General features: G+C 34.8%; 1 protein-coding gene across 5 annotated transcripts in view; it reads right to left on the bottom strand.

Moving 5' to 3' along the window:
• The window catches only part of stck (LIM zinc finger domain containing stck), a 144,709-nt gene that overhangs the window by 24,527 nt on the left and 97,178 nt on the right, over positions 1 to 23,004 (bottom strand). For 2 of the 5 annotated variants that reach the window (XM_090386567.1, XM_090386572.1), the window contains exons 2-5: positions 9,023 to 9,145; positions 5,690 to 5,735; positions 1,892 to 2,079; positions 1,631 to 1,702 (exon numbers count right to left, since the gene is read on the bottom strand). In XM_090386567.1, the coding sequence (XP_090242693.1) occupies positions 1,631 to 1,702; positions 1,892 to 2,079; positions 5,690 to 5,735; positions 9,023 to 9,126 (410 nt within the window). In that variant the 5' untranslated portion in view covers positions 9,127 to 9,145. Of the gene's footprint in view, positions 1 to 1,630; positions 1,703 to 1,891; positions 2,080 to 5,689; positions 5,736 to 9,022; positions 9,149 to 15,222; positions 15,605 to 23,004 lie in introns of those variants that run through there. The other 3 variants (XM_090386550.1, XM_090386540.1, XM_090386558.1) reach the window with 3 other exon arrangements.

Raw genomic sequence — 23,004 nt, forward strand, 5'->3', positions numbered from 1 at the left:
TGAAAAGCCTAGTAGCTTCTTTGATTACTTCCCTGAATACTTCCCATTTAGAATTTGGTGTTGGTAACATCATCAGTTGGTTCCACTGCACACAATTTAAAAACTGCCCGAGACCACTGTAGTCATCCTTATGAAAGCAAAAGCCTTTCCCTTTGAGAGTAGTTATGTCTTTAATTAAATTCCAATCAGTACACTGTGATTGCTGCTACCCAGTGGGTCTTTTACCTGCAGATTCTTAATGCATGAAGGATCACTGCTGATAACCAGATTATGAGTGTTGCTTTCTCTTGTTGCCTCTCTAACATGCTGCTGTAGAAACAGTCATCCAAGAAATCCACAAAAGTCTTGCTAGTCTGTGAGTGACCAACCCACAAATTCCAGTCAACATCTGGAAAGTTAAAATAAGCCATGAGACATTCTGATTTGCTGGCCCACTGTATTTCTCTGTATAGCTGTTTGGTATACTCATCACAGCCTATATAAAATTCCTACTCTCATTTTTTCCCAGTGTTTATGTCACACCAAACTGACTCAACATTGCACTCGTCACCCATGTCGACTGGATGCACTGCCTTGCATTTAATATTCTTCTTAACTAACCCTTCCATCTCTCCTGTCCTGTCTGCCTTTCCTGTATATGTTGTACTCCTCATCTGTATTTACTCACTTAGGCAGTTTCTTCCACTTTGCTTTGCACCCTTTCACTCCATCATTAATGCTTTTTAATTGCGTAGCTTCTGCCTTAAATCCATATTTGTAATATTGTTGTTTAACTCTCATTGTTATATGTATTTTCTGATAAAATTTCAGTTATTACTTCCATTTATTTTTTGACTCCTTACTGTAGCATAGATACTTAACACTGCTGTCTCTCTCTCTCTTCTCCACCTCCCCCACAGGCTTTTACTTTCATATTTGATTGCTTCATTTGTCATTAGGCTAAATATATATATATATATATATATATCTCTAGAAATTTCAATTATTATTTCCAATTTTATATCAACATAACATGTCATTTAACTAGTATTAGGTTAAAATGTTATATGTTGCTAGAAATTTCAGTTATTATTATTTCCAATTTTAATTTTGTGTTCTTTGCTGTGTGTCAACTGTCAATTTCACAAGCCATTTTCTAAAAAAAAAATTAAAAAAAAATAAATAAACGCCTTTTAATTCTAGTAATTTCTATTTTAGATCTTCCATTATATTGGTAACTAAATTTTATTCTCATTTTCATTTCTGTTTATGCTTTTTACTCATTGGCTTGTTGTTTACATTGGTAATGAAGACACAATGTTACCGTTTTGCTTGCAATTCCAGGACTTGATAAGAGGCCAATTTTGTAAGTTGTATAGAAACATGCTCATTTCACAAATTTTTTATGTAATTATGTATTTTTATTATGCATATTTTATTAGTTATTTTCACTCTGTCTCTCTTACTTTCTTTATCTTTCTCACTGTTTATTGTGCCTGTTCTGCTTAGGTTTAGCATTTGCTGCCTTAGATTACACTAGAGTACTCCCCATTTTTCTACATTCATTTTTCTATTTTTTTTTTCTCCTTTCTTATTTCTATATTCACTATTCTATTTAACACACACACACACACACACTAAAAATACTTACTGGCATTTGAAACAAATATATTTTCCACTACCTGCTGCTTTTTCTTTAGCATTGCAATCATGACATAATGCTCTAAAAATAAATAAAACAGAAATTATGAGAAGAATGTTTATTGATTGTAAAAGTAATGAAACCTATTCAAACTTATTTTGTCTTTATTCAGTCAAGAAAGCAGTTTCTTGACTGAATAATTTTATTCAATCAACAAACTGCTTACTAGGAGAAGAAAAGCTAAAATAAATAAAAAATTAACCAACATACCTCCCAGAATTCTTGATAAAACCTTGGTCTGCTAATGGAATTTGACAAAGTTCACACCGAAAACAGTTAGGATGCCAGTTGTTGTTCATTGCTTTAATGACTCGACCAATGACAAATTCTCCACATTTTCCACAACAAGGTGCAAACAGAACATGAAAGTCGTGTTCACAATATTTTCTACCATCAAACTGAAATGATCAAACAGAGAATAAACATTCTATTAATAGAAAGAAAAATTTAATTTTAATATTTCTTAATTTTTTCTAAATCAAGAAAAATTAGAGAAAAATTATTTTGATAAATGTCTAAATATACTAAATAATATTTGTATATTTATACTTTTCTTTAAATTTCCCTTTCCAGCATTCATACTGCTATTCAAGTGCTTTGAAAATGGTAGGATATATTTAAAATTTACCCTTTCTTTTCATTAATAGAAACACACAGGTAAAAATATAATGATTATCAAACATGGCTTAATAATTCCAAGATGACAAAGTCATGAAACCTTTCTTGGAGTAACCTGCTAAACAGGGAAGAAGATGGGCTAAGGTTATTTACACAATTGCTGCATGCCAAAGACAAAAGCTTTATGGGAAGGTAATTTTCGTACATAATAAAACACGCCTGCGTGCTCTGGATTCATAATTTATTTTATTTTTGTTACACAGAGCATTAAAACTATGATAAATGGAAGGTAATTTTTGTAAAAACAGTGAACACTGCATATCAAGCAAAATTTTGCTGCATACTGCCTTGGCATCAGAGATTCTGAGTTTTTACATACAGAAATACTAGAAGGAAAACCATATTCTATGTGCTACCTTGACTTAGAAATACCTAATCCACAAAATGGCAACTTTGGCATATCCCCATCAACCAAAGGAAGTTCTAAATTTGCAATGATGCAAAAATATATTATACAACATTCATCTAGTATAGAATATCTTTGTTGTTACATATAACAGTGCTGAAGAGACAATTTTGAGCACATTGCTATAAGGCTGCTAGGGGAAGAGGGGGGGGAATTATCAATGCAGAAGTTGAAATCAAATAAATTCCTATGCTATACTGTAGTAGTAGTAGCAGCAGTGGCATTTGATGCAAGAAAGCAAGTGTATGAGCTTATGCAGCATCAGCCAAAAAAAAAAAAAAAAAAAAAACACACCATTCCCTACAAATGCCTGTCCAGTTCCTCCTTAAATTTATTCAACCGATCAACTTCCACAACGACAGATGGAAGTTTGTTCCAGCAATTAACCACCCGCTGGCTAAAGGCAAATTTCTGCACATCTAATCTACATCTGTCTTTTCTTAATTTGAATTTATGCCCCCTTAGGTTCGTAATCTGAACAAGTGGAAGGATCCCATCAGAATTCAGCATGCTCAACCCATTCAATGCCTTATATACCTCGATCAGATCACCGCGCAGGTGCCTAGTCTCCAGCCACTGCAATTTACAGAACTTAAGCCTCTCTTGGTAAGAGGATCCCTTCATTCCCCTCACCAATCTTGTTGCCCTTCTCTGTACACGCTCAAGTAAATCTACATCCTTCCTAAAATGAGGCCTCCAGACCTGTACGCAGTACTCAAGGCGTAGCCTGACCATTGCCTTATACAGAGGGATAATCACCTCCTTTTCCCTGCTAGCAAAATTCCTATATATCATTGACAAAACCCCATGACCTGCCCTGGCAGCCTGTCTGCATTGCTCAGAAAACTTCATATCTGACTGCACAATTACTCCCAGGTCTTTTTCATTTTCTACCATCTTAAGTGTAGTACCACACAGTTGGTACGTTTCTCTGGGGTTACTTCTACCCATATGCAGTACTTTGCATTTGTCAAGGTTAAACTTCAGTTGCCACTTCTTAGCCCATCTGCCCAAATTATCTAGATCCTGTTGCAGTAGCACACTAACACCGAACCCTGTGGGACTCCACTAATAACATTAGTCCAAGAAGAGCAGCACCTATTGATTACCACCCTCTGTCTTCTCCCACTTAACCATCCTTTTATCCATTGTAGCAACTTACCCTTAATACCATTCTGCTCCAATTTGTACAATAGTCTTCCATGCGCAACAGTGTCAAAAGCTTTCCTGAAATCCAAATATATGATATCAAAATTATTTTTTGCATCCAGTTCCTTTGTAACCACATCATAATATCCTATCAAATTTGTCAGACAAGACTTTCCCTTAACAAACCCATGCTGTGTCTGAATTATTGCTGCAGTCTTGTCTAGATGATCCTGCAATGCATCTTTAACCATTGACTCCATTATTTTACCCGGAACAGAAGTTAAACTAACTGGTCTCACCCTTCGATCCCCCTTTGTGAATTGGGGATACATTGGCACATCTCCAGTCAGTGGGAACCTCCCCTGAGTCCAAGGACGCTCTCATAATTATGGCTAAGGGTTTGCTTAGTTGCTTTGCCGCCTCCTTTAATATAACTGGATAGATCCCATCCACCCCAGGTGCTTTTCTTATGTTTAACTTCAACAATTTCTCCTCCACTTTGCCTTCAGTTATTACAAAATCATTAAGTATCCTGCTACAATTTGATAACCTTCTGCCATTTTCAAACCTTAATAATTCCTCATGTGTGAATGTAAATGCAAAATACTCATTCAGTTTGTTTGCTATCTGAGCAGGATCATGAACAGTCGAACCATCGATGTCAAGTGGACAAATCAGATTCATCCCCTTCCTTTTAGAATTTATATAAGTAAAGAAATCCTTGCTGTTTTTCTTAGCATCTTTTGCCAAGGATTTCTCGTAATCTGCCTTCGCCTGCCTAACCTCCTTTGTCACCTGATTACAGACTAGCTTATATCTGCCATAGGCTTCTGAGTCGCTTGATAATTTATATGCATCCCATGCATTTTTCTTCTCTATTACGAGTCTCATTAGTTCATTAGATAACCATTTAGGCCTAAACCTTGAACAATATTTCTTAATAGGTATGAAACTTTTAGTAGCTTCCACGATTAATTCCTTGAATGCTTCCCACTTAGAATTTACTGTTGGTAACATCGTCAGTTTATCCTACTGTACAGAATTTAAAAACTGTCGGAGACCACTGTACTCACCTTTACGGAAGCAAAAACACTTTTCTTTACCCCTGATGGTAATTAAATCTTTAAGTAAATCCCACATCAGTACACTGTGATCACTGCCACCTCGTGGTTCCTTTATCTGCAAATTCCTAATACACGAATGATCACTGCTGATAACCAGATCAAGAGTATTACTTTCTCTGGTTGCCTCTCGAACATGCTGCTGCAGAAAACAATCATCCAATAAATCCACAAAAGTCTGACTAGTGTGTTCATTTCGAGAATGATTTTTAAAACATACATGAAATCCAATGCTACATTATTACAAATAAAGGTAATTTTAATATTTTTATAATTTTTGAAAAATATTTATAAACTATTTTAGGTTCAAATTATCTTTTGTGTTTGGGGAAAAAAAGTGATGAAAAATAAAATTTGGGGTGTACGGTGATAATTGCATGTCAAAAACAGAAGTCATGGCTTTTTTTCCATTAAAGCATATATTCATGAAAACAGAACAAGCTGTAGCAAAAGTCATATGGTTATTTGCCCAATCTTTCAATATACACTTTTTTTTTTACCAAAAAAAGTCTCAGTCTCTCTCTCTCTCTCTCTCTCTCTCTCTCTCTCTCTCTCATATATCCTGGGACTCATCCTCCATTCACGAATCAGAAAGATTTTCAATGCCTTGTGAAAGTTGCTTTAACTTAATATGGTATGGCAAAATAAACTCACCTCATAAAAAATGCCATCAGGAAATGGGCGGAAACATTGACAACACCTAGAACAATTAATATGGTTATTAGAAATGAAAAATCAAGAATATAAGTAAATAAAAATATTCCTTGTCAAAAATAATTTTTTTTATAATTAGAATGAAGTGATATTTATGGAACAGCTAGTATCTTTGAGCTTTCATTAGAAAAAAATTTCTGTTTGTAGAGTTTTTCATACATTCTACATATTTTTCATATTGTTTTTCATACATTCTACATATTTTCATACTGTTTTTCATATATTCTACATAATTATGTAAACTATCAATGCTTTTGCTTATGTGCAACAAAAAAAAAAATTAGCATAAGTTCCAAACATATCATTTTATTGAATTTTATTATGGTATTTATTATTTTTCAAATTATAATTCTTAGAAATCTCTTTATATGTCTCTACAAATTTTGTGAACTTTTTCATTGCCTGCAAATATGATGAGATTACATCTCATTACCTATCCCTATTAATAGCACTCAAACAGTGCAGTCATGGGTAGAAAATCAATTTGTTATAAAAAAATGTGTTGAAGTCACAACTTTGTTTATGAAAGCAAGTAGCTCATTATGTTCATATAACAAAGAATTTAGTACAAAATATCACAAAATGGTGAATTTTTTGGCAAGTGGGTAGGACTGATATTTAAAAGCATCTCACTGATCATTGTGACATTGTGACACAAAATAAGATTCTTGAGCCATCAAGTGACTCAGAATAGTTAAAGACAATGTCAAAGCACTGTACCAGCAACAATTTGTTATTGGCTTATTGCAGCAGACAACATGAAATGCCATATACAGAAACAGAAGTCATTTCAAAATTCAGAGAAAGTCAATTATGCCTACCATGGTGCATTAAACAAGGACTGCCAAACAATGGTCAAAAGTAATTCAGGGCAAGTAAGTTACATTCTATAATGAAGAGAAAAAGCAGAATGTTTTAGTGGCACAAATTATTTGAGAAATATCAATGTCAAAAACCATTTCCGAGGTAAGGAAGACCAAATCTCTGTGTGTGTGTGTGTGTGTGTGTGTGTGTGTGTGTGTGTGTGTGTGTGTGTGTGTGTGTGTGTGTGTGTGTATGTGTGTGTGTGTGAGAGAGAGAGAGAGAGAGAGAGAGAGAGAGAGAGAGAGAGAGAGAGAGAGAGAGCGAGCTTTGGTAAATGGCTGTTTGAAGAGAACATGTCATGTCACAAGCCAAAAAAAAAAGTTATTACTTAATTGGTTTCAACATGCAAAATGTGTCAAAATCAATCACAAGCATTCAGTTTAAGGATTGTAACAAAAGATCAAGTTTTTATGGGAAAAAAAAAAAACCTAGGTAAATCTTTCTGTAAAACTTTTGTGAATTCTTTGCCACAAGGAATCTGCAATATTATCAGTATTAAAGGATAAAGTCATTTTTAACGTTTTTTGTAAATAGTTCTTCACCTGGATTAGATGCTATTTATAACTTGCACTTATTTTCCAAAAACACATAAGTTAGAGTGTCCTCCATGGCAACAAAGTGGCTTCAACACTAGTCACTCGCTTGAAAAGGTCTGGATTCAAATCCGGGCTTCACCAAATGCCCCTTCAAATGAGATTGTAGTTGTGCAATCTCAGGCGGAGGGAATATGGCTTTTTTGCCGTGAGTTATTCAGATTTTTCAGCACATACAACATGCAAATCGGTAAATCGACACAACAAACTGAACTATGAACTAGATTACATTAGAATTGGTGTATAACAGCCTAAGCAGACAATGGGGCAAAAAAACAAGAACAGAGACTTTTTGATATTGTTGATGCTGATATTATACATAATTTAATACAGACAGATGAGTATTTAAATATACAGATTGGCATACAAAATGTTGATGCACTTAAACATTTCCTAAGAAATTCATTTATTCATTAACTGTTGTATATATTACGAATTTCCAAGTTCAAATTCTTGGAAACATTCTTATTTTATCACAAGTTCCACGTCCTCAATTTTGATGAACAAGTTCCTGATGGCATATATCAATGTTTGTGATGACGCAACAACATACTTTGTCAATTTTGAAAAACAACTAAGCAGTTAAATTCACAAGTGCAGCAGGTTTCCTATCATGAAAATCCACAAAAAAAAATGCCATATGGGTTAAAGTTTGTACTCACAGGTGGCTAAATATACTTGCTGTGATGGTATGACGATATATCATTGGGTGTGCAGGTGTCCACAGGAAGCATGAGCTTCATCTGAAAACCAGGCACTGTATAATACTGCATTTCTCCGCTCTATCCATTGCTACAATGGGTGGAGAGAGGGAAACTCTCTGCTTATCGTTTTTTGGAAAGTTTACAAAACACTAATCTTGTATGGGAACCATTTCAAATTCAATTGAAGCATTCACTAATAGAATGCTAAGATATTCCAAGTTCACAGGCTGCTTTTCTTGCTGACTCTCCCGGACTATGCTGCACTGCAACTCTGAGGGATTTAAGGTTTTCTGGAGAATGAACACTAGCTGGGCAAGGTCATTTCCATTCCTTTATATAGCCTTCCTCTTCAAACTGCTGGGATAAACCAAGTATTGTTTTTACTTAAAGGTGCCCAATGAGTTTCAAAAAAAAAATTCCTGAAATCTTCTCTATGCAGCAGTTACTCTTTGTTTCAGTGGAAAATAATCTACAACTTTATCAGCTAACTGTGATAGCCTTCTGCTATTACAGTTAGCTGATAAAGGCAACTGCTAAGGAAATGAAGAACATTAAAATTAAGTAAACTTCTGCAAACCATACTAAGGTTAGTTCTTAATGAATTATACTGTATATGCAGGGTACTTAAATTAAAATGCACCAGGGTCCAGTTGCCTGTTTTTAGGTTTAGCCTATTTATTTGTCATCTGGACCTTTTTCATTGCATTTGGGCTAAAAGTTTTGAATCTGAAGTTAAAAAATGTTTGTTAAAATTTAGTCTAAAAACTTCAGTGTACTTTGAATGAATATAGAGCTATAGAACTGAAGGAAAAAAAAAAAAAAAAACACCACAGACAATTGTATATTTAAAGCTAGGCTTCCTTGCACCTTATGGCTAATAATAATAAATTCAACTTCAAATGTTAATATTAAATTTTAAAAAAATTTCAGTCCAATTTTAATGTTAAATTTCAAATTTCAGCCCAAATAAGACAAAACAGGTCCAAACAACAAAGAGCCTAAACAGAAAAATAAGCAAGATAAACCTCAGTGCATTTTAGTTAGGTTATTTGTTATTAAGTTAATGATTAAGTTATCACTAAGCCAATTCACAAGTTAAGTTTCTTTCTTACACGAAACACTGCCGATGCCAAACTTCTCCATGTGAATTAACAATCTTCTCATGAGCTTCAAATCCTTCACCACAACGAGAACAGAACATTGTACCAAGAGACATGGCTGAAAACTTCTCTGTGCTACTAATAAAAAAAAAAATCCAATAAGTGCTGTACTGTAGACAAAATTATAAATTTAAAAAGCTAATTAAATTATTTTCTCATTTCTAGGAAAAACGTACTTTGTCTCAAAGTTTAAAAAAAAAAAAAAAAAACATTAGAAGGGTTGCAGAAAATTCACATATTTAACCTACATAATTCATATTCTAATCATCAAATGTATTTTCTACAGCCTAAAAACCACAGTTAACCGTAACAGTAGAAAATTAGCTGTGACTGCTATTGCATAACATGCAACATGAATCATATTTTCTCATCCATATCTAGCTCTCAATATGCAACCACTTGGGGGGGGGGGAATACATGAATGAAACATGGATTGAACTGATCTCTGTCATTTCAAAGGTGACATTTCTTGGAAAAAGCAATATCTTATTTAAGGAAAGGAAGAACAAAAAAAAAAATAAATAAATAAAATAAAATAGTGATAATAAACATAAAACATTAATAATATTTTTCAATACTAAAAGAATAAAAATTTGCCAATCCACAATCATAAAAGAGAATGCTTAAATGTTTTTAAATTTATTAGTGATTTGAAAAGGTAGAGTAAAAGTATTTCTTTTTCCCTAGCTCACATAAATATTTCTACTCAACTGACAATCTAGCAAACTGGTGACTTTTACACTTTCAAATGAATTTATAAGAATGTCTCATATTTATAAGAATAGCACTACTGACATATTCTTACCCACATGATGTGCCCAATTTCTCAATAGCACTATTGATAAAGTAGACATGTTATCTCATCCCATCCTCTATGGGTTTTGGTAATTAACTATATAATATCGGTGTAAATACACCATAGTTAACCCATAAATTGTATGGGTTAATGTAAAGTAGTATAGTATTGTAAAGTAGTGTGAAGTTATATCCACAATATTGTGGATATAACTTCACAACTGTGATGGCATGTTGCATTACCAGGGTACTTGCCCGCCCACTGATGATGAAGCCCAATAGCTTCGAAACGATCGTCTGGGTGGTGGTATCCTCTGAAAATAACAGTAGTCTTCTCTACTAGAGAAGCATTATTTATTTGAAGTAGTGCAATACCGCTATCTCATTGTAAAGGCAATCACAATATGAGATACAATTAAAACGATGACTTCTACACTATTTACATAGTTCAAATTTATGGGTTAACTATGGTGTATTTACACCAATATTATATAGGAAAAAATCATACACAGCAAAGGATCCATTTACAATGCATATACAATAATAATAAATCACTAAGGAACCCAATAACAATAAATAAAGATAAAATCTATATGTTTTACTGGGATAAAAATGAGGGAAAAGAAAAGGAGAGAGAGAGAGGGAGGGAGGGAAAAAAAAAAAAAAAAAAAAAAACAAGACTACAACAGTATCTGATGCACTGGTAAACTGAATGACTTACTTTTATAAATATTATTCAAAACAGCCTATGCTGAACTTGCTGGCAGCACTGGATAGTCTTAAGTGAGCAGTATTTTCCAATGTCTGTATGGGAAGGTCAGGTAGGAAAGAAGTGAGATGCAAGATGTTCCTTTGCGGTATGTGAAAGTGAGAACTTTTCAAGTATTTCAGGAAATTCATGCCCCCCCCCCACCAGAGGATTTTTGCTAGAAATTTAAGATCTAAATGAATTCTTCCGAGACAGAGCAATTTCAGAAGAAAGAATGAGTACACGCATTATTTCATAGAAGACTATGCAGTAATAAAGTAGATATCTGGAAGCAATGTACCTTCAAAATCTTTTTTTTTTTTTCCTTTTCTTTTTTTTTTTTTTTTTGTAGGGTTATGTGAAGGAGTCCACATTTGAGCTATCATTGCCAATAGACATTCCAAAACTCAAACACCAAATCATCAATTACCACAGACACTAGCAAAGGCCCAGAAAATATTAACTAATGAATGTCTACCATGTGACTCACATGAATTTATTACTGAGGGACTGTAGGGTCCACAGCATAGTTCCCTCCAATATTTTTCCTCAATGTGTGGAATGAGTAATGTTTTGTACTCTTACCGCACCTTTTTGTGTGGCTGGTCACCATACAGAAATAATGAATGGTTGTTATTATGATTTTTACATAATGAATTGGCAAATAAATTTAAAATAGATTTAATTTTAATTTTACAGAAAAATTTAATCACAGACAACTAATGAATTAAGTAGATTTTACAAATATAAAATTAGTGTTACAAAACCCATTCTTGACAGTTTAAACAAATTAATTTTATAAGCTATAGAGTGAGCATTTGGAAATTAATCCTCAAATGACATAGCAACATTAGCAGTTATGTAAAAGCACTCAAGTTTGAGGAAGTTTCGATTTGGGAGTTTCAAATCAAGACTATCCCTCAGCGACCAGGATACTGCTTATTTCCAGTAACATAAATTTTGTTTATTTATTAACCTGTTTGGCTTTAAAATAAAATTATTGAAGATTATTGACTTATTAGGCACAAATTTATAAAACTAAGGATAGAATATATACACAGATCTTTCCTTCTGTCTCTTTATTAAATATTTTCACAGTTTTTATTTTGTTTTCCTTTAACAGTAAAAATACAATTTTATTGGCGTATTTCAAATGTTTTATATACACACACACACACACTAGGAAGTAAAATTATATACAGAAAAGTCACTATATATAAAACAAAATGTTCACCTTTGATTTTTATTCAAAAATTTACAAAGAAAATTAATTCATTTTATCTGAAACTGAAAAACAAGTAAATAAAACCCATACACAAAATTTGTATATGAAAGAATCATTCTTTTTAATTACATTACTACTCAAGGTAGATGAATTTTGATTTAGATTTTTTTTTTTTACAATAAGATAAAATAATTTGATTTATTAATGGTGAGGAATAGAACGTACATGGAAAATAATTTGAATTGTTTTGTGCTATGATTCTTCCCGCATATATGGTTCCTAACACAAAGCATTTTTTTTTTTAATGAAAACCTCAAACACAGACGGTATTAGAACCTACAGTACTTAGTACTGTGTATGGTTGGCAGTTGAGAAGACTGAAGATACATGTTGATATTATACTTTAATTTCTGTGGATTGTAATTTTTAGGAAATACGTCTGAAGGAAGGTAGTTCCAAAAAAGCAGAGGTTGAAGGGATAAACAAGGAAGAAGAAAGGCTGGTTTGGTGAGTTTGAAGTTTGATAGTAAATAGATGCCAACTAGCTACAGCATGTGTTCAGAATGGTTTTGAAGAGAGAGTGGAGAGAATTACACATGCCAATTCAGAAGAATAGTGCATGTGGAAGTATCTATAGAAAAGGCATGCAGCAGAAACAATGTCCATGAGACAGAGAATGAAGAGACTTTAAGAGAGAGGCAATTAACCAGACTGCCCTCTTTTGAATGGAGTCCAAAAGTCCAAGAGAGATTTTGTGGGCACAACCCACAGATGTGGGAACAATACTCAATGGTAGGTTTGATTTGAGATTTGTACAGAGTAAGTAGTTATTTAGAAGAAAAGTAATGCCGAGAGTGAAAAAGAAAACCCTGTTTTTTGGATACTGAGAAAGAAATATTTGTGATATGCTTATGTCAAGTGAGATTATAAGTCAGGGTAATCCCTAATACAGGTATGTGATCTTATCTGGAAATTAAGGTTATTGAAGATAACAGGAGCAGTAGACTTTTTTGCAAGATATGAGACAGGAATGAGTTTTAGTAAGATTGAAATTAACTAAGTTATTTTTGTTCCAATGGAAAATTACCTGGAGATCAGCATTTAAGGAATTGGTGGTGGATATTCAAGAAGTTGGAGTTTTGTGTAGGGCAAGGTTTCTCAAAATTAACACACAAAAAGCATAATTTATATTCCAGTAATAGAAATATATGAAACTTTCATGAGGAGTCCTTGGCAGGCTGGACCCAGGTGCAGCCATGTTCATCTACATTCCAGAATGTAGTTATTGTTATTTGTTTTTTTTTTTTTTTTTTTTTTTAGGAGCATTAGCAACTAAGGCCATATTGCTCCGGGATATGCGGTGGTCATTCCCTGATCTTTCCGCATCCTCCGTATTTGATGGTGACGGGCTTGAACCCCGGTCTAATCAAGAAGCGTGTGCTACGCACTGCTGCTCCTTCCCACGTGGCTACGGAGGCGCCCCAGAATGTAGTGGGTGTGCAGTACTTCCAAAACCACTGAGTGGTCATGCAGCTTAGTGTGAACCCTGGTTTATAGGAAATATTAGTATTAGCCATATAGTGTAAGGAGGGCATAAGCTTTTGCATTCTGTCTATCTGTGTATGTGCCAAAAATAATAAAGAGTAACATAATTTCTGTTTTTTTATTTTACTTATTTTTTGAATCACCCTGTAATTAAGAGAATGTGTATATTCTGACAATACGCTACTAAAGAAAAAAAATTGTAGATAATAATTTAATCTATTTTAATGATAAAATGGAACTAGACAGCACATTAAAATAGAATTAGTGACCAATGTTTCAATTCCAGAGTTTGTAGATATGTAATGGTAACTTTATTCTGAAGTCATTTTGTAGGAATAGCAATTGATAGTGTTTTAATTGCAACCTGGTCAATGTATATCACTGGAACTTTAATACACATTATGATCAAAATATATATTTTGAATAAATTAAATCGATATATATTGAATAAATTAAAATTTTAATAAAATCCAATACCTTGAACAGCAAGGTATTGGATTTTATCTTTAAAAATGTATTGAAACATTACTACACTACAAATTACAACAGCAATTCCAAAGAGCTAATGAAAGTGAAGAATTCTGTAAACAAAAGTGGATTGGTGAAGACATTCCAAAATTCAAGTGGAAAAATGTTACAGCTACAGCCAAAACATTTTTGGATAAAACATAAAAATGTCTACATATAAAACTGGTTATGAAAAATACTTCATATAATTAAAATAGCTTTAAAAAAGTTATTTTTTTTTTTTTGCAATGACTTTTCCTCAAACTTGATAATATTATTTCACCAAAGAGCTCTTCAGAGTTGGGAATTCTAGGAAATTAGTTCCATTTAAAAAAAAAAAAATGTTTTCCACACACAAAGCTACAGGAAGTGGTGTGATTTTGTCAATGTGAGATTTTTTTTTTTTTTTTTATTCTTTATGGAACTGATAATGTTATCCTATTCAAAAATAAAACTCAAAATGAAAACGTTTCATTATTAACTTTGAATCACACTGGATCATAAAAAAAAAAGGTTATTACATAACATTTTAGATTCTAGGCCTAACCACTCTTAATTAAATCTATAAATTTCAAAACTTCATTAGTAATAATTATTTTCACATAATACTGATCTCACAGTCAGCACAATCTGCCTAACATGTGTTTTCAACTTATTAATGCAAATATATTAACTTCACAGAAGACGTAATAAGGGCTGAAGAACAGAAAAATAAGTGGACCGTGTTGGAACAATTATCGTCAAGCAAGAATTTGTATACTATATTAGAATTATTCCTAATATAGTACACATAAACACTGCACATAATACTAACTCTAAAAGATGGAAGAAGGCAAAAAAAAAAAAAAAGCAATAATCCCTACATATTTTATTATCCTTCAAATATTTGTAAACACACTAGAATAACTAAATACACATTACAGCAAATACCTAACTCATAAAAAAACAAACCTGGCCTTAAAATAATAAAAGCTTGAATAACGTAGAAGTCATCTTTATCACATAATATAACTAAATTGTAAATTTTGAGCTTTTAACTTTAAAATAATCGTGCGCACAACTATTTAAAACAACAGTTGGTATCAACGTGAATTCCATACTCGCTTTGCACCATCCCCATCATCTAATGGGAGAACACAACTCGTTTAACCCTAATTAAATTTCTCTGGGGGGAGGGAGGGGAACTGGAAAAAAGTGCTATGAAGACTACTTGAACGATATTTAAAAGTAAACAGGTTTCCTTTCGTTATTTGATGAAACCGGAAAGAATGTTGCTCAATATTGCTACTACACACAATACATTTTAGTGTTAATAAATAATTCCAGTCATACCTTTCATTTTCTAAATGTTCGCCCTGATTTCCAACAGGTGAAAAGGGTGAAGAACAAGTATTCGGAGACTGATTCTTTGAATTTCGCTTCGGAGGTAATGGAGGCGGCATTATAGGTTCGTCGTAGTCATGTTCTTCATCGGCCATTCCCCTAACACCTGGGGCAGACAACTTTTCTTGTTCGTTAGCATCGTTGCTTAAAACCTGTCCCGATTTTCTTCGCCGGTACAAAGGACTTGACTGAAGAGGCAAAAGTTTCAGAGGAGCCGATATGTCCTTAGCTTCTAGTTTATTCTTACTTCTGGAGAACATGGTTTCGCAGATATTCTTTACGCTTTCATTTGGCTGTAAACCAAACTCCTTCAAATGTTGCCATTACTCACACAGCACGACAACTGACTATTTGTCCTTCGGGTTCATCCGTCAACAATTTTTTATTTTCTCGCTTTACAATTTTTAATTTATGTTTTTGTATATAGCGTACTACGCGAATAATTAATCAAATCCCTTTCTTTAATTTAATGCAAATTTTACTGCTACGATATAAGTGGATTTATTATCCTTTGAGCGAAGCAAATGCTTCGGGTCAAAATACAACCTCCGTTAGCACAAATTCAAGAGCAAACACAGATAACCAAAAGCATTTTCAATGACCTCGGCTTATCGTTTTTTTTTTTTTCTTTTTTCCCCCCTTCTCCCTTTTCAAGCGAGGGAACTCGCACATCTTATAATGATCAATAACATACAGGGTGCTCAAAGTCTTGCACCGGTTTTAAAATTTAATAACTAAAGTTATAAAAATGATAGAACCATTTAGTAAAAATTACATGAAAGTTCCAGTCTTACAAGTTTTTTTATATAATAATTTCACCATGTAAATGTGATTTTTCTTTTGTTGTATTTATATATTTTTTTTATCAATTTCTCTTATTTGCAGATACAGAATGACCCCAAATGGCGACAATTGAAGAAAAAACTGCGTGCTTTGGCTTGCAGAGTTTAAATCAATAAGTTGTGAGAAGCAAGTTCACTGTTCATTATAAAAAAGAGATGCACCCCATAGAAAGTCAATAAGCAGGTGAATGAAAAATTTTAAAGAAATTGGATCAATTAATGACGAACCACAATTTATGGTTTGTCATAATGGCGGCCATGTTGAACTGTGATAAACTGCACAAATGAACTGAATAAAACTTTGAGACTTGAACTTTCATATAATTTTTACTAAATGGTTCTACCATTTGTATAACTTTAGTTAGTAGATTTTAAAACCGGTGCAGGACTTTATGACCACCCTATATATGAAGCAAACAGGATCAAGTTTAAAGATTTCGGTACTTGTAAAGCGCCAAATTGCATGCTATTTCTCAAAAAAGAGATAGTGAGAATTACAATAAAATGGAAGCATGATTTATTATAATTAATATACATGTGTATTCGATATCAATGTAATATGTAATTCTTAGGCATGCCAAAAAAAATTAATTTTATAAAATATTAGTGTCAAGCTGTGTAGTAGAAAATCATTTGCGACGTGACTTCTAGTAACATAAAAAAAAAAAAAAAAACCCTCATTACTGTATTTGTATTATTATCTTTTACTGAAAGTAATCAATAATAAAAGTTCTCTTCAGGGCAGACATAATACTTGCAGCTACCTGGCCAAATGCCTTGACATACAGGTAAAAAAGTAAAGTGCAGTCATTATCAACCCACTGCAGGATGGAAGCCTCCTCAACAATTCATGCTGAGGGAAATGGACCATAATCTGCCACGCTGGTCCAGTGCGGGTTGGCAGATCGACCGTATTCAGTAGTCAGGGGCTTGAACCCCGGTCTACTCAAAGAGCGTGTGCTACTGCACTCCCGCTCTTGACCACTCGGCATACAGGTATCCCTGTACAACCTCTCAACACTAGCCAAGTGTATATATTCCAAACACGAAGATATAGGAGTTGGCACAGCTGCAGTTATACAGTATTGGCCAGGTTTTTTGTTTATGTCAAGTGGAAGGACAGAAAAAAAATCCATTCTAGGCCTGACGTAGCCCAGTGGTCAGGAGCGAGAGTGGATTGTACGCATTCCTTGAGTGGACCGGGGTTCAAACCCGTGACTACTAAATACGATAAATATTTGTATTGACGATTTATTGTAAACTCTACTGACTTGGTTGTCGTGCCGGAGTATAAACAATTTTTTTTTTTTTTTTTTTAAAAACCAGCCAACTGAAACAAGTTGAGTCGAGGGTTTAGTGTCAGACAACGTTAACTACAAAATCATTTTGTAGTAAACGTTTTTGTAATTAACTAAGAAAAACTCATTTGACATTTTCTTGATTTACCAGAAATGTGCTTATAGCTCAAGATAACTTGTAAACTACTAGAGAAATACATTTCTATGACATGACATGCATTGTTATTTGTATAAAGTTAAACTAAAGTTGTCTCAAAACAAAAATGCAATTTTGTAGTTAACGTTGTCTGACACTATAATGGAAGAATCAGTTTTAAAAAATTAAATCAAAAAATCATAAGCAATGAGATCAATTACACAAATCCTATTGAAAAAGGGCAGATTATTCAACCCAAAACCTAAATTTTATAATAAAAACAAAAGTTACCTCCACTTATCAGAAATAAGCTAGTTTTTCGTTTTCATAACTGCGAATGATGTGAATAACGACACTAACCTACAAAAATTATCTGGTTACAGGTTGCTTTAACACTGATGCCCTTCCACTCATTTCCAGTGTTTTGGCCTCCCTTTAATGCTGTTAGTTGTCTGACGGCACCAGGGGTTTCTCCCATCTCCGTTCCCTTTAGTGCTATGACACACTCCGTCCTGCTAATAATAATAGCTAGCAAGGAAATACCAGTTGATCGAAGAAAGTGTACCGTACTACAAGTACGAACCCCAGGCAGTACCAGAGACCCGAACCCACAAGCTGTACTGGGACCGCGCCATAATAACGGATAGGACAATCCCGCAGAACAGACCGGACATAACCCTTTTGGACAAAAAGGAAAAGGCTACTTATCTGATTGACATACCCAACACTGGCAACCTGCAGAAAACCGATAGGGAAAAAATCAGGAAGAACACGAACCTAAGACAGGAGATCAAAGAAATGTGGCATATGCAACAAGTAACGATCTGTGGGGGGGTGTAATTAGTGTAGATTCTGGGGGGATAATATTTTCTTCTTTTATTATTATTATTATTTTTTTTTATTTATTTCTGTAATCATAAATCATGTTATCCTTCCAGACCCACCTCTTTTAATTGTGTATTTCTCAATTAAATTTCCCCCTTAATTTACCTCCCCTCCACGTTAACACCTGACTTGTATACTGCACAGAAGATCACAGATTCTGGGGGAATAATAGTTCGTGTATGTCTCCTCTGGACTGGCTGAGTATTCAGAATGACTCAATACTACACATGATAAACATATACAAATTTGTTTATTTCACAGTATATACATTAAAGAATTGCATCATACAACATCAATTGGTATAATGTTAATAACTGGCATTATATGTGTGTTAAGATGTAAAATTAATAGCAAATGATATAATATGTCTCTTGGTGTCTTTCTGCTTTTTCTCCTTCTGGTTTAGGTTACATCTCATAACATTATTTTTACTTTCTAACAGTTAAACTTTCCAACTGGAATTACCTCAGTGGGCTTAACACCTCTATGGACATTGTCCTAGATTTATAAATCCCCGCTATAATCTTTCATTAATTTATCCCTTCCAAAATAATTCAATCTTAATATCTTGTAACGTTTCAAGTACATAGAACACCTTTACATCGTAACTTAGAACATACCAGTCTCAAGTACATGTATCTAAATCTTCCTTGCTTTAACTTATCCTTGAGATGAAGTACATACATCTATGAACCCTTTTCTTCCTTTTTATACTAATCAATCCCAAATCTACTATCAACTAAATAAACATTTTTCTAAAGTCCTTCTCTTCAAATCTACTATCAACTAAATAAACATTTTTCTAAAGTCCTTCTCTTCAAATCTACTATCAACTAAATAAACATTTTTCTAAAGTCCTTCTCTTCAAATCTAGCTTAAAATTATTATCTCGTACTTACATATTAACTTAGGGAATCACTCTTTACACTACCTTTTCTCAGTTCAGGGGCGACTCATCATCAACAGCATAGGGCATCATCAGGCTCCAACTGGAATTTTTCATCGGCAAAGGAACTGCTGCTCTTCTACAGGGATTCTCCTACGTTCAGGAACTCGCTCTTCTTTCCATACGGCTATTAAATAAGTTGCTCCGGCCTGCTTTTTTTTTGGGCGTCTGATCAGTTCGACGAAACTGGGAAGCATAATAGGATTATCAGGACTCTTCTTACTGCTTTATTAAGAAGCCTGGCTATGTAGCTCTTCCTTATCGTTCTATGGTGAGGCTTTTCGATCCTTTTTTACTCAGCTCCAGCATAGGTGTTTCCATCTTTCAAGGATTATCTCCTTCCTATTTCAACAACTCTTAAACAGCATCTCCCACAACTCATTACTCTGGCCGCTACTTTCTGGCGATTCTCCCGGCACTTCTCGGGATTTCTTTCCAGCCGCACATCACTCAGGCATCTCCACGGGAACTCTCCAAACTTCCACACTGCCAAAACTCACAACTCTCCCACAAAAACCTTCAACTCTCCCAATAAAAACTCTTCTCTTCCCTGTCTTGCATCTGCCTTTTGTTTCAGCCGCTCATTCTATTTTAATCCAATCGTCGTTCGTTCTCCATCATCTCATTATTCTCATTCGCTCTCTCCCACTTCTTCCGTTTTTTCTTGGCCCTCCCTCTCCTGGGGTAACTTCCTGTTTACGAAATTTTCATCAACTTCGATGAACTACAGGGCGTCTAGCAATTTCTAGATATTTCCTTGTGATCATTCCCGATTCACTTACCGCCATTAGTCCACTCTGTTTCTTCTCTACCGCTCCTTGAAATCAGTAAGTGCTCAAGGAGTCGGTCTGTTTCAAATAGCGGCAGCCATTTCTACATAGTGTATATCGCATCCAGGGTTTTCTTCACCCTCCTAGTTCTTAAAATCTTCCTCTCCACAAGGGGGAGTCGGTTCCCTTGTTCTTTCTTCCAAAGAGCTGCTCACTTTCTGTTTATGCGACCATGAACTGGCCTTGCGGTGCTCCCTTTGTACTAGTGTTCCAGTGCTCCCATTGTCTTGTGTACCGTCCTGCTACCCCCCGTTGTTACGTTAATCCTCCCCTACTTGACTGTATGGTACAGAGCGATCGAAATCTGGTTGAAAATCATCCTATGTAAATAATATTATTTACTATTTACATCTTTTTTTTTTTATGTTATAATATTTATAACATAACATTCGCTAGGATAAGTGTAAGAAATTTGTTCTTACAGATCATCGTGTCAACCACAGGTATGGTGCCAAAGACCCTACATAACAGCCTAGCAGCAATAGGTCTCCCAGCGAACACCTGTAGGATAGTCAGAGTTCCTCGACCAACAGCAACACCAGACATAACAACTACCCTGTGTACATGGTAGCAATACCCGTCACGAGGTGGAACTCTCAATCAGGGAGAAATAATATTAACAATAATAAATTCCATTTATTAGCTATTAGTCAGGAGTACCACACAATACAGAGAGGCAACATAAAAACAAACAGATCGCAGGTTTGTCCAAAAGCATACTGGACAAGTGACAGACCGATGTAGCCTTGTCCTGATGTACCACTTATAATGATTAGAATTACGCTAACAATAACAAGTATACCCTGGGACAACCAATGAAACAGCTATAAGGGCTTACAAGATAATAGAAAATAAACCGAAAATATAATAATAAACTAAGAGTGATAATAATAGTAATCATACAGTAAACAATAATGAAATGATATAACTAAAACACAATTCTCCAGATACTTAAAAATCGGTCTAAAATACTGCTAATAAATTAAATGGAATTAAAGGTAAATTAAACCGAAAGACATAATATGCAAAAGGTAAGTGACTAAACCAATGTCTGGGTAAAGCGTCAAGTTTGGGTGGAAGGAGAGAAAAGATGCAACGTGATGGTTATTTTTTTGTTTGGTTGAGATTCGTTAGTATTACACTGGTGTGCAAAACTTAAGGACCAGTCAGATTTTCGCCTGTAGCTTCTCACAGGAGTGGCCTGGATATGGGAAAAGAATATCAAAGGAACCTCGTGAGGTACAGAAATGATGAAGGAAACAACACCAACACAACAACGGAAACAGAACGGTACGAATGGACTTTATTCAAAAATGGCAACATAGCACTGGCTACTATGATACAGATGCATCACAGCCAAAGATGGAACAAAGGGTGAGGTGGCCATATCGTCTACTGAGGACCACCTCAGTAGGAGATATGGCCATCCGTAATGTCGATGCAGGCTTTGCACCGCCTGTCCATACTTAGAACAATGTTGTTGATAAGTTCTTGCGGTAACATCGTCCATTCCTCTGTCAGCGCCATCTTCAGCTGGTGAACATTTTCTGGAGGGTGTGGACGTGCCGCTAGCGTCTCCCCAGAGCGTCCCATATGTGTTCGATGGGATTTAGATCGGCCCTTCGAACAGCTGTACCTGTCGTTCTGAAGGCCGACCACGCACGTGAGACGATGCTATGGGCGATACCGAACTCTGCAGCCACACTCCTCGCACTTCGACCTTCCCAATTATTCGACCCCGGGGTGAAGTCATCCAAATGATGTCTACTGGCCATTTCGTTGTCTGTAGCACTGCATGAAACCAATCGGACGTCTGTAACAATCGTGCTCACCATTCGGTAATTTGCACATAACTGCTGAACTGCTGCTTTTATCTGTTTATGTGAGCCCTTTGATCACAATTCAAACTTTTGCATGTGCACCAGCTTTTTACCGAACAGCCACAGTTATGCAATTCGCCACAAGCTGTTTCGTTTGATTTTGTGGTTGTTACCTTTAGAAATAGTGTTGGTCCTTAAGTTTTGCACACCAGTGTAGTTTAGCAGCCATAGTTAACCTGGGCCGACCGGGCTAGCCGGGTGGGTAAAGTGCCTGCCTAGCGACCCAAAGGTCGCGGGTTCGAATCCCGCCTCGGGCTTGGATCAAAGTACTGCAAAAAAAAAAAAAAAAAAAAACCTTGGGAGGTGCATTATGGCCACAGAAGCCGATGCGCCAACAACTACCAAATAAAAAAAAAAAAAAAAAAGTTTACCTGGTATAGAAGAGTTTTGTTTTGAACTATTAAGACAGGATCTAAATTCAATGATTTTACAAAGAGAAGAGTATTGAAGAGAAAGTGCTTTTCGGTCGAACGGAGTCTGGTTAATGAACGGGAAAGGGTAGGTTTATATCTTTAAGACTTCCTAAGAATTGTCCATGCCATGAATTCCCAAATTTCTGGGCAATCAATGACAGAGTTATACAATTTGGCAAAGAATGAGAGATTGCTGTATCAAATTGAAAGAGAAAATCAGAATAGTTAAGACAGTCACCATGAAAGACCGGAAAGAAACAAGTTCATAGCGAGATTTGAAAAATGTCCATTTGAGAAACCAGTCTTTGAGAGGAGATTTTTTTTGAAATTTGAGTTGGCAATACCAGCCCAAACAGGAGAAGCATAAAGAATTTTTGGCTTGGAATCATTTTGGAAAAGAATTGGATGATAATATGGGCGGGGTGCATATGTTGTAGGTTCCGTTTTGCACGACCAAATGGCTTTTTTGAGTTGTTTCGACATGTAATTTAAATGAGTGGA

The sequence above is a fragment of the Mastigoproctus giganteus genome, chromosome 1, assembly GCF_048544385.1.
Source record: "Mastigoproctus giganteus isolate SK-2022 chromosome 1, ASM4854438v1, whole genome shotgun sequence".
NCBI lineage: Eukaryota > Metazoa > Arthropoda > Arachnida > Uropygi > Thelyphonidae > Mastigoproctus > Mastigoproctus giganteus.